The following is a 12292-nucleotide window of genomic DNA, read 5'->3' as shown; positions in this document are numbered from 1 at the left end:
AATATGTGATATGAACTAAAGATATAAATGGACTGTATCTTTTACTGCACCGTGCACCATAGATTTTGCATAATTCTTTTTTCATGAAGCCCGACACTCATTTTCAAACTGAACCACTCCACTTATCAAGGAAAAACAAGGATTTATTACCATCAAACCATCTCAACTTTGACCCTTTCTTTATTTTCATTTGCATCCTGGTATTTCTCCAAATACCTCGCGTCTATATATGTCCCCTCCGAACCTCCCCCTCCCTCCCTCCCTCTCTCCCTCTCTCTCGGCCACACATCTCCTTTTTTTGGTTCCTTGTTGCCCATCCTGGCTTCTTTCCATTTACATTTCCTAATGTTGTAGTACCTATTTCTTAGATCATGGGTCGTGTTAAACTCCAGATTAAGAGAATAGAAAACAACACGAATCGACAGGTTACCTTCTCAAAGCGTAGGAATGGACTCATCAAGAAAGCTTATGAACTTTCCATTCTTTGCGACATTGATATTGCCCTCATTATGTTCTCTCCCTCCGGCCGGCTTAGTCACTTCTCTGGCAAAAGAAGGTGGAATAAGAGCTTCAATTTTTTGTTATTCCTGAAATCTATGATCAACCTATTAATCAATTAATTATATTCTTCCATTTGCATTCTTCAATGGGCCTTTTCAATTTACAATTCTTTTGCATAGAAGGTCAATAAAAGCTTTAATTTTTTGTTATTATTGAAATCTGAAATTAACCCATCAATTAGTTAATTATATTCTACCATTTGCATTCTTCAATTGGTCTTTCCAATTTGCATTTCTTTTGTATAGAAGGTGCAATAAGAGATTCAGTTTTTTGTTATTCTTGAGATCTGAAATCAACCCATTAATTAGTTAATTATACTATTCCATTTGCATTCTTCAATGGGTCATTCCAATTTACAATTCTTCTGTATTTTTATAATCTAATTCTTCATTCAATTATTTTTTGTCTTTTTTTTTTTTTTAACAATAGGATTGAGGACGTGCTTACTCGTTACATCAATCTCCCTGACCATGATAGAGGAGGGTATGATGATCTTGTTCATTCCATTCATCGTGTATTTGAGCTTGATTACTTCTATTCTATTAGTATTGCAACACTAATTAATTCTTATTTTATTTCTTTTCCTATTATTGTTTTGGCTTGCAGGGTTGTTCAAAACCGAGAGGTTCAATTAAGAATCAACTTGATTATTTTTGTTTTATCTCTTCAATTAATTCATTGTTCTATGAAGAAAAGTAAGTAAAATGTTTTGACACAACTTTGTTGTTCATGCATGCAGTATTTGATCAGGACATTAAAGAAGCTCAAGACTGAAAACGACATAGCTCTTCAGTTAGCCAAGTCTATCTCTTTCTCTCTCTCTCTCTCTCTCTGAAATTGTTATTAATAGTTTTTCTTCTTTTTTTTAGAAAAAATTCTGAATTCTCCCATTTTAATTGATTCTAATAAGAACAAATTTTCTTTTGTGATCCGCTAATTATGCTTCGAACCAGTCCTGGGGCTGTTAACTCTAACGTAGAGGTATGGAACACAAAGTTTTAAGATTTCGCCATTAAATTCAAGGAAATATTTCTACAATTTCTTCATTTCTCTAAGTTCAATTAAATAATAACTGTAATAATTTATATATAGGAACTGCAACAAGAAATCACTAGGTTTCAACAACAACTTCAGATAGCCGATGAACAATTAAGGATCTTTGAGCCAGACCCAATGAAGTTTACATCAATGGCGGAGCTTGAATCCTGCGAGAAACACCTCATGGAAACTTTGGCACGTGTCACCCAGAGAAAGGTATAATCCCTCTCTCTCTCTCTCACTTGCTTCAGTCCAGCTGTTAATGATGTTTTGACGTTTTCCTTTTCCAATTTTTGGTTGCAGAAGCATTTGTTAAGCAACCATCTATCTTCGTATGATCAAACGGGTTTGCAGGTAGTTGAAAAAAAAAGAAGAAGAAAAACAGAAACCCAAAGTTTGAAAATTAATTTTTTTTTTCTGTCGGTATAAGAGAATTTATTAGGACAAATGAATGCAGGTATACTTGGATGCACAAGAGGGGCTTCCACCCTCCTTTGAGAACGAAGTTGTAAATTGGTTACCCGAGAACCAGCACCACCCGACCCAGATTTTCGTTGGATCGGACCCTTCTTTGATCCCACTAAGGTCCGTATCTGCATTTTTTTCTGCTTCCATTTTAGATGTTAGATGGTGGCAAGGAGCGTGGAATTTGGTTATAATAGTTTTGTATGTTACTGTTCTAGGGATCATCCATCAACCATGTATGATACTATATCACATGGGACAAGTTTAAACGTGGACCCACGCAGTATGGGAGAATGCCATGTCAGCAACCCGAGCGATGCAAACCTTCCATCGTGGCACCAGGCGTACACACCAACGGATCTCCTCTCTGCCATCATGCCACCCTCATCATTCCCTCTCATGCAGGTACATTTTCTTCCAAATGGACCAGGCAGATCCGAACCACTGGGCCAGGTACAAGCCTAGACCTATGAGGTCCATATTGAAAGCCCATGATCCAAATATGGGCCCATGTACAACCCAATAATTATATTGCACCATCCCAATGGACTTTTCAAATGAACTAATATACTTTTGAGTTGAAACAAGTTTTTAGCTTCAATCTCACACTCTTCAAAGCTCAGAGGTTTAATTCTAGATCCTAATCATCATGCCAGCATGGAATTCCGGGCCCGGAAATGCCACCTATGATGCCACATGAGCATGCAGAGACCCCACCAAGCTGCTCACACGTGCAGCCACCACCGCCGTCAAATAGTGAAGGTGCAACCTATGAGAGCAATGTCCCTCAGCTCAATGTGGAATGATGCATAAACCAGGATGATTGGAGGTCTGGAATCTTTATGCAATTGATGCAATAGACAACAGGATGTAGGCACATTTTTATCTTTGGAGATAATAAAATGCACAGGAACTTCATCATAAACAGAGCATCTTTTCCCATCTAAGAAGAATTAAAACTTTCTTTAATTTCTGCACTCTGCAGGAGTATGGCCATGAGAACTAGTGCTAGAATGCACCAGAAGGTTATAGTGGACGTATATTAGTAGCATCTTCATATATGATTTTTGTTTCTTCAGAGTTGGAAACAAAAGAAAAATTGTAGTATGAATAAATACAAATCCAAAAACATGTACAAAAGTGTGATATTGGTCTATTTAAAAGTCTTTTTATTTTCCTTCTTTTCGGAGTGAACCATTTGTTTCAAATTGGCGTAAGAAAGCTTTTTTATTACATTGTAAATTCATCAGACGTTTAGAATGGATTGATGTCAACAAGCATGGTAAATCCTTGTTTGATCCATTAATACCTCTAAACATGGTTTTTAAATCATCGTTGACCCAAATAGGCGGGACCTGGAAGAAGTGCCCCAACTCCATTCCTCAACTTGGGTGTTGTCAGATAGGCTATTAGATTATTACAATTCAGTAAGGCCAAGATTGGGCAATTCAAACATAAATCTACATGTCTATTTGAAATGTCAGTCAACGTAAATTCATCCAGGTAGAAGCCAAATATGAAGAATGAGATCTAGAAATGAATTATGGACCTTTATGCTCCCTTAAAAATGGTTGCCTCAATGGAAATGGTTAATATGGAGGCAGAAGAGTCCATAAGAGGAATTTTCTTTTTTTTTTTTTTTGTCTATTTGGACTGGGGAGAACCATAAATGTAGAGTCAGAAGTAAATTTTGCACCGTTTAAAGAGCTAGTCTTTACAAAATCCATTGATTTTGCACTTCCGCCCCTGAATCCAAATACCTATAGGCATGTGTTTTTAGGTTGGAGGAAAAGGCTAAGATATTCTTCTCCATCCATATGGGTGGATTGATGTTCCAGGTTTTCTATTTTAAACTTATACTAGCGGAGGGTCCTTGTTTCGCAGGGGCTGGAATTGCAACATTGTTATTTGCTATATTAAAAAAGACAATGGTTTTTTAATAAGAAACTTGCAATTATAAGTACCCAAGTCTTGAAACTTATAATTATAATTAATAATATTATAATTATGCAATATTTATTTGATTTAGTGAAATTCAAATTATAAAACTTTCAATTATTCGATATTATTAAACTAAATTGATTATAAATGAAATTATTATTAATTTTCTAATGAAGACTATGAATTCATAAAACTGATATTATCAAATAGTTTCAAAATTGAAAACTTAGTCTACTCAAAAATATATATACCATCCCCATACTTAGTACGGGGTAATTCACCAGTAAAGACTTAAAAGAGATCATCATGTGCTCATTTTTTAAATATTGTTTCAACAAAGCATCTCATATAAAAGAATAAGATCATACAATTGTAGTTTTGAGTTCTACTTCATAGTTGTCATTTGTTTCACATTGAGAACTCCCAGTTGACCTGGACAATAGGACCGTTCGGCTCTAGAACAGTCTAGGAAATCGGTTCTGTTTTACCCCAAACCCAGTCCCTGGCCAATAATCGTTGACTCAGTCAATGACCCATTCGAACCGGACAAGAACCGTCAACTTGGAAACCAGTGGCCAGAATCCAAAACCTTGGAAGATAAATCCAAAGTGACCTTAAAAATAGAAAAAAATTGGTGGTAAATCCACCAAACTAGAAAAACCAAGGAAAAAAAATAAAAAAATTGAGTCTAAAGTTCCGCTTTGAGACGGATCTAAATATACATGCAATCAAAGAAAAAGAAAAAGAATATTGTCTTGTAAGAAAAAAAAAACATTGCATAAGAAAACCCAAAGAAAAAACAAAAGGGAAGAAATAAAATTGTAGTAAACCCTAGACCATTTTGGAGGATCTTGAAGAAGAAGATCAAACACAAAAAAAAAAGAAAAAAATAAAAAAAAAAGGAACATGCCTTACACGCTCAAATAAAGCCAATAGTATAAGAAACCTTTGAATAGTGAAAATCCAAAAGCACAAAAAACCATGGTTTTCGAACCATCGTTGACCCAAATAGATAAACATTTTGGCCCGAGAACCATCCAGGCAACCAATCTTGCTCCCTAGAAAAAAGCTGTTGAATCGATCAACAACTCATTGACCCGAGCAATCAAACTGTCGACCCGTTGACCTGTTTAATGGTTTTTTACCTTTTTTTATTTTTTTAATTGGAAACTGTCTAGGCAACTGGTTCCATTTTATCCCAATCCCAGTCCTTGGAAAAAAACCATTGAATCGATCAATGACCCATTGACCTAGGCTGTCAAACCGTCAACTTGTTGACCTGTTCAATGGTTTTTGGCCATCTTTTTAATTTTTTAAGTTTTGTTGTTAGAATGGGTCATCTGCTTGGACCAGATAGTTGAACCATCGAACCAAAAATCGATTGCCAAAACGATTCCGTTTTCGGGTCGTATGAGTCACATGCTTGAATGAGATACACGTATGATACTAAATGGACCTCACACACTCAATTTTTTGCCTATAATTTTTGTTGTCATAACAGGCCATCCGTTCGAACCGGACAATCGAACCACTATTGTTTTATTTTTTTTAATTGGAAACTGTCTAGGCAACTGGTTCCGTTTTATCCCAATCTCGGTCCCTGGCCAAAAACCGTTCAATCAGTCAACAACCCATTGACCCGAGTAGTCAAACCGTCGACCCGTTCAATGGTTTTTGGCCATTTTCTTAATTTTTTAATTTTTGTTATCAGAACGGGTTGTTCATCCATTTGAACAGGATGGTTGAACCGTCAACCCAAAACTAGTGGCCAGAACAGTTCCATTTTCATGTCATATGAGTCAACACTCGAATGACATAACACGTATGGTACTACTTAATGGACCCCACACACTCGATTTTTTCCCTATAATTTTTGTTGTTAGAATGGGTCATTCATTCGAACCAAACAGTTGAGCTGTCAGCCCAAAAACTGGTAACCAAAACGGTTTTGTAATTTTTATTGTCAGAACGGGCCATTCGTTCGATCCGAACGGTCAAACCATCGATCCAAAACTGGTGGCATATGGCATATATATATATATATATATATATATATATATATAGAGAGAGAGAGAGAGAGAGAGAGAGAGAGAGAGAGAGTGGTCCACTTTTGGGTGGGTTTCAATGCATCTTGTAAATTGTAATATCATCCTATCTAGTGTAAGGTGATGTGGATATAATCGGCCACTACACCATGTGACGACATGTGGCACTACCCAAGGGCAATCTCATCACCTCAATCTCAGCTAGGGGTACTATTGTAATTTCCCTATGTTATTATTGTGGAAGCATTTATTACAGGCGTTATGATGGGGCAACGCTCAATAATCGTCCCTGTAACAATTGCATTCATGACCGAGATTCATGAGACAGTTACCAACTGCCCATTATTGCTCTCCTAGGCAACTCCAACTATAAAAAGGCACCAAAGCCTAAGGTATGCATTTATGCACACTTGAGTTTTCCTCTTTGCTCTCTTGTTGTGACCTTGACTTTTCATCAGCTTGACCGTTGGAGTCCTCGCCTTGGGAACACTATTTCCATGGCCTTTGACGTCTTTTCACTCCTTGTAGGTGGCACACTTGGCCATCTGACCTTGGAAGTTACCAAGCTACCCTCAGCTCTAGATTTGGTAGCAACAATTAACATCATCTATAGGAACAATTTGCTAAACAAGTCTTCCTTTTAACACTTCTCATATTTCCGATAATGGCTGACAATCAAGAAAATGTCTTGGCTGCTCAAAACTTGATCACTCTCGAGCAAATCAATGTAGTACTTCAATGATTGGACTAGTTGGTCAATTAGCCTGACAACCTGCAATGCTCGATAGGAGGCCTTTCTCAATCATTGCCCAGGACCAACATGGCAAGGGATCTGCTCATTTCTCAATCAGCCAACAATTGAGAGGGTGTTTTGGAGAAGATCCCTCATAATCAAAATGCAGTAGTTGTCAGGCAAGTCGACACCGCTCCAGCTCCTCTAGGTGTCCTCAAAGTTGAGGCATCAACTACCCAACATCCCATCATCGTAATGCCCTAGATGACTGCTAGGAGTGCCATATAGATTGAGCCTCTCTAACCACAATAGGGATGATGGCGGGTGTGTAGACCACAACGACCCCTCGACAATATTGGGTTGGCTTATGTCGTGCCTCTCCCCGTCAAGTTTCTAACCTCCGAGATCATCTAAATGATTGCCATGCTCGTAGAGCTCAAGATCCGGCCAATTCGAAATATTCTTGGAATCATCAAGATATTTCTCGAGTAAGGGAGGTAGTCAGTGATGGATTTGAGCTGAGCCAAATACTTGGCTATTCAAGTTGGGCTCACAACAATAGTGTTATGCTCAAGCTTGAGCTTGATTCAAGCTAGAGACTTGAGCTCGAGCTCAACTCGGTTCAAAAGATCACAAGTTCGAGCTTTGCTCGGCTCGAGTTCAATTACGAGCCAAGATGTTTCTAAAAAATAAAAATTATACATTTAAAAATATATATTTTATTTTACATACAAAAAGATTAAGAATTGTAAAAATTATTTTTATTTTACATGCAAAAAATAAGAATTATAAAAATTATTTACTATTATACATAAAAAATAAAATATTATATTTAATATATATTATTATATATAACAAAAATTATTATCTATATATGTATGTATGTATATATAATAAAAATTATTTATTTATTATACTAGGTTCGGTTAGTTTCGCGAGCCTCATGAGTTGAGCTTCACTAGGCTCGAACTCAAATGGTTCATGAGAATCTCGACTCATAGCCACACCGATAGGTAATTGATCAAGTTGAGGTCCTAATAATACCTTAGATTGACCGTTATCTCGGGGATCTCTAGGTGCAAATTGGTGCCGTCCAGGTTGAGATCAAGCAAGTGAAGGAGGTCAACGGTGATGCCTCCACTAGCCAGCCTACCTCATCCAATAAAATGGAAGCTTTCACTAACTCCATCACCTTAGAGTCACTTCCACTAAACTTTAAGGTGTCGACCCTCAAGACATACGACAACAGTATAGATTCGGAGGACCACTTGGAGAGCTTCTAGGTTGTCATGCTTTTCCATGGATATTTGGATGCACTGATCTGTAGGGTATTCTAGGCCACCTTCAAGGGGGTCATCTGAAGATGGTTCTCATGCTTCCCCCTTTGGTCCATCATTTCTTAGAATCAGTTTGTAGACCTCTTTTGGCACACTTCGTGAGTAGCTAACAATGCCAAAAAGACCTTGGAGCTAAGGATGTTGAAGCCTTTAGTGACTTATAGCTAGTCGTGAATCAAGTAAATGGGGAGTATGAGGCTAAAGAACCCAATATGGACAAATACTTAAACAAAGTCCAAGAACTAATAAGAAAATTCTAATACTCCACACTACATTAGATGCCATGATCCGATAATGCCCGAGTTGATGCCCTTTCTAAGTTAACCCAGTTCATTGAGGTTAAACCTTGGCCAAATGGTATACATAAAAGATCTGGCATGCTTGAGAATTGAAAAGAAATAGGTGTGCTCGATCCAGTCTGAGCCTTGTTGGATGGACCCAACACAAAAAGTCAGACGCCAATCAACTCGGTATGTCTTATTGGAGGACAGGTTATATAGGAGATCCTTCACACTGTCATACCTTAGATGTCTACATCTAGATGAAGGAGATTATGTCTTAAGGGAAATCCATGAAGGCCTCTCCGACAACCATCTGGAGGGTAGGGCCCTTTCGCAAAAGGCACTTGGACAATGATACTTTTGGCATTCAATGCAAAAGGATGCAACTCAACTAGTCTAAAAATTTGACCGATACCAACAACATTCCAAAGGATTGAGCTCATCAACAATACCATGTTGGATGGACCAAAAACTAGACTTGATAGGGCCAAAGGACTATGGACAAATGAGTTACACTATGTATTGAGGGCCTACAGAATGACACCTGAAATGCTACAAGAGAAACCCCATTCAATTTGGCTTAAGGCACAAAAGTAATTATTCTAATAGAAATCAACTAGTTGATGCATTGAACCGAGGCATACAATGAGGCCAAGAATAGTAAAGAACTTCATAATAACCTTGAATTATTGGAGAGTGTAAAAAAATAGGCCCATATTAGATTTGTCGCTTACCAACAAAGTATGGTACCATGCTACAACTCTCGAGTCAGGGAATGTCACTATAAAGAGGGTTACCTCATCCTTAGAAAAGTCATTATTCTTGAACCAAGTGCCGGGAAGCTTGACCCTAACTAAGAGGGGTCTTACAGGATCAAACAAATAGTAGAACTAGGAATCTTTCAGCCTAAATACCTCGATAAAAGACCAGTACCTCGTACTTGGAATTCAAAAAACTCAATATGTATTACCAATAATGTAAGTCAATGTACTTGAATATTGATAATAAAGAAAGTAATTCATCTTCACTACTTTTTCATACTTGTTTACTATCCATTCCTAGTCCCTTAGCAATGTAGCCTTAAAATTACACTGAGCATAGAGATCCTTTCCATTTCAAGATCATCCCTGATAGAATTAGTCAAGCATCCTGATTCCAGAATTCTCAAATTCTATATAGATCGGTATTGGACTTAAGGGGTAAAACAGTCTTGTTTTAAATATTACAGAAACGTGGCTTAAAAATATTATATACCCTTCCATCTGCAGACTACCTTGATAAGTTGATATTGATTTTTGAAATCAGCCTGACATTCGTCTTATCATTTTTGATAGTGGATTTTTACCCCCGAACTTTGCTATGCATGCTTTTTTTTTTTTTGTTACCTTCCACAGTTTAACGCGAATCTCGACACTTGCCTTAGGTGAAGAGACCCTGTTACTAAGTGTTAGGTGAGTGTCTTTGGCATTTCCTTTTCTGTTTGATGTGAATCTCAACACTTAACTTAGGTGAAGAGACCCGATTACTAAGTCTAGGGTGTCCATTCACCTTTTATTCTTCTTTTATTTTTTCTGAAACACTGTTCAGGGTAGTCCACTGTCTCTAACAATTTGAAGAATTTTTGTCTAATTTCTCAATCTTTTCTCTTCTTATCCCGCCAAGGCAAACTTGGGAGTATTTTCCAATTTCTAAATGGTTTCGACAATATTCAAATAAGACCAGTTTTGACTCCTATCACTTGCTACCAATTTTTACAAAATTCAATATTCTTCTATCAATTTCCTTAACTTTTTTTGTTTGGGAACTCTTTTAATTGAAAGATTTTTTTTTTCAGTGAAATTTTAATTCTACATATTTAAAAGCTTAGCTTCTCAATTTTTTTCTCTTTCCTTACCCCCAACTTAAATAACATTGTCCCTAATGGCGTGACTAGAATGATGCAAATGGGACTTGGGCCAAAGGGAACAATGAATAGGGTTTTCTTGAAGGGTTCAAGGTCTGTCACCTGGTCTCGAATCAAGAAAAAACACAAATCCTAACATCAGAAACACTAAAACTATGTTGGGTTGCCTCCCAACCAGCACTAAGTTTAGCGTCTTCAGTCGAACACATTCACGCACTTTCTTCATCTAAAATCTTTGACTCACTTTCATCTTCTGATAGACAGGGTTCAGATTGGGCTAACTAAGGGGTAGGTAGGGCATCTAAAAGATCATCCAATATATCCACCTTGCACTCATCTTCCCCTAGGTTTGGATACTTAGAGACACTAAAAACGTTTAACCGGACTTTCTGCTCTCCTAATGAAATGTCCATTTATCCCGATTTACAGTTTGTATTAGTCGTTGCTAGAAACAAACATCTTAAGATTATCGGGATATGGTTCAATTCCTCGATTGGGGTCATGTCTACGACAACAAAGTCTATAGGGAAATAACAATTCTCTATCCTAACAATGACGTCCTCGATAACACCTCATGGAGTCTTGACCGACCGATCAATTAGATGCAGAATTACTGGGGTAGGTTTTAACTCACCGACTGTGAACCTTTCATAAATGGGCGGAAATAGATTTATACTAGCCCCAAGATCCAATAGGGCACGATCGAAGGTGGTTCTAGAGATAACACAACTCAAGAGAGGAGCATCAGGGTTTTTCATTTTCAGGGAAGTTAGTTTAGGAGAGCTACACTAACATCCGCTGAGAGAATCATCTTTTGTGGGGCCGATCGTTGCTCCATCATTTGAGTACACAACTCTTTAAAGAACTTGGCATAGGCTGGGATATGTTGGATCACGTCGAGGAGAGGGAAGTTAATATGGACTTCCCAGCTCTCCCTGTTACGAGTCTGTTTGTTCTTTCGCACCGGCCAGGCTATGAGTGCAGTTGGAAAGGGAACTATGGGTTGATTCACTAAAAGTTTGTCTTCTAAAGTTTCCTTTCTTTCTTCTTCCCCCAACTTAGGGTCTTCTTGCTCCTTTTCACTAATTTTCTTTTTCTCACACTGGTCCTCTAAAATCCTCCCACTCCTTAAGGTTGTAATAGCCTTGGTGTAGCTGGAAGCATGTCATTAAACACTTCGGAACACCAGTTTAAACATTTATAAATTTTTCCAATTCTAAAACAAATACAAACACAGTAAATGGGTGAGAATGGGTCATATCCACAAAAAAGCAAGGGAAAAACCATTACGTACTTAGATCCGGGAATGAGAATACAATTGGGAATTGTAGAAAATAAGAAAATAAAATTTATTAATGCTAAAATTAATGGTTTGGAATTAAACAAGACAATAACTAAAGTTAAAAAATTAATAGAGTACTGAAATTAACAAAATAAATAAATAAAAGTGATCCAAAATTTGGATCCAGTGGCAGTAGCTGTAAATTGACTGGACAACTTGTAGGAACCCCTCTTGATAAGAACTAGGCGTCTTTCCCCCCTTCGGCCCTCTCGAGACACCTTAGCCTTGAACTAGACGAATTCAAATATGCAAAACAGAAAAACGAATAGGAATTAAATCTAAAAGAGTGCTGAAATAAAAATAACGGAAAAGAAAATGAAGAAAAGAAAAGAATGGTTGATTAGATAGTTACAGATTGGTTGAACAGCTTGTAGGTACCCCTCCTGACAAGAACTAGGCATCCTCCCCTTCTACAACCCTTGAACTCCTCAAGAAACCTTAGCCTTGTGAACTGGGTGAATTGACCGACCCCTTCTCCAGGGCCCCTAGGGTCCTTTTTATAGAGAAGGGTGGACACAACTGGGAATAGAGAGAAAGAGGGGGGCGATAACTGGGTTTTAGCAAAGTTATGGGTGCCCTAGGGTTTTTAATGAAGGGTTAAGATGATTCTGGGGTGATCCTAAGGAAGAGGGCACCCAATATTATG

At 37.6% G+C, this 12292-nt stretch overlaps 1 protein-coding gene across 2 annotated transcripts; it reads left to right on the top strand.

The window, feature by feature from the left end:
• The first annotated feature begins 258 nt into the window (after positions 1–258).
• Positions 259–3245, top strand: LOC148873964 (agamous-like MADS-box protein AGL104). Of its 2 annotated transcripts, XM_088964723.1 has the most exons (11): positions 259–556; positions 991–1044; positions 1168–1186; positions 1301–1362; positions 1515–1542; positions 1654–1815; positions 1903–1953; positions 2057–2184; positions 2283–2469; positions 2721–2893; positions 3050–3245. In XM_088964723.1, exons 1-10 carry the CDS (start codon positions 372–374, stop codon positions 2868–2870), a joined length of 1026 nt encoding a protein of 341 aa, XP_088820849.1. In that variant the 5' UTR covers positions 259–371; the 3' UTR covers positions 2871–2893; positions 3050–3245. The 2 variants fall into 2 exon arrangements, with proteins under 2 accessions (XP_088820849.1, XP_088820848.1); XM_088964722.1 differs by having other exon boundaries at positions 2721–3245.
• Positions 3246–12292: the final 9047 nt, after the last annotated feature.

This window comes from Nelumbo lutea, chromosome 1 (genome assembly GCF_056320005.1).
Source record: "Nelumbo lutea isolate HS-2025 chromosome 1, American lotus-T2T, whole genome shotgun sequence".
Lineage (NCBI taxonomy): Eukaryota > Viridiplantae > Streptophyta > Magnoliopsida > Proteales > Nelumbonaceae > Nelumbo > Nelumbo lutea.
The sequence above is the reverse complement of the archived record's forward strand: the minus strand, read 5'-3'. Positions and strand labels throughout refer to the sequence as shown.

Coding starts and splice junctions, on each gene's coding strand:
- LOC148873964 (XM_088964723.1), top strand. CDS start 372: ATGGGTCGTGTTAAACTCCAGATTAAGAGAATAGAAAACAACACGAAT. Junction 1,954..2,056: donor ATGATCAAACGGGTTTGCAG/GTAGTTGAAAAA, acceptor AAATGAATGCAG/GTATACTTGGATGCACAAGA. Junction 2,185..2,282: donor CCTTCTTTGATCCCACTAAG/GTCCGTATCTGC, acceptor TTACTGTTCTAG/GGATCATCCATCAACCATGT.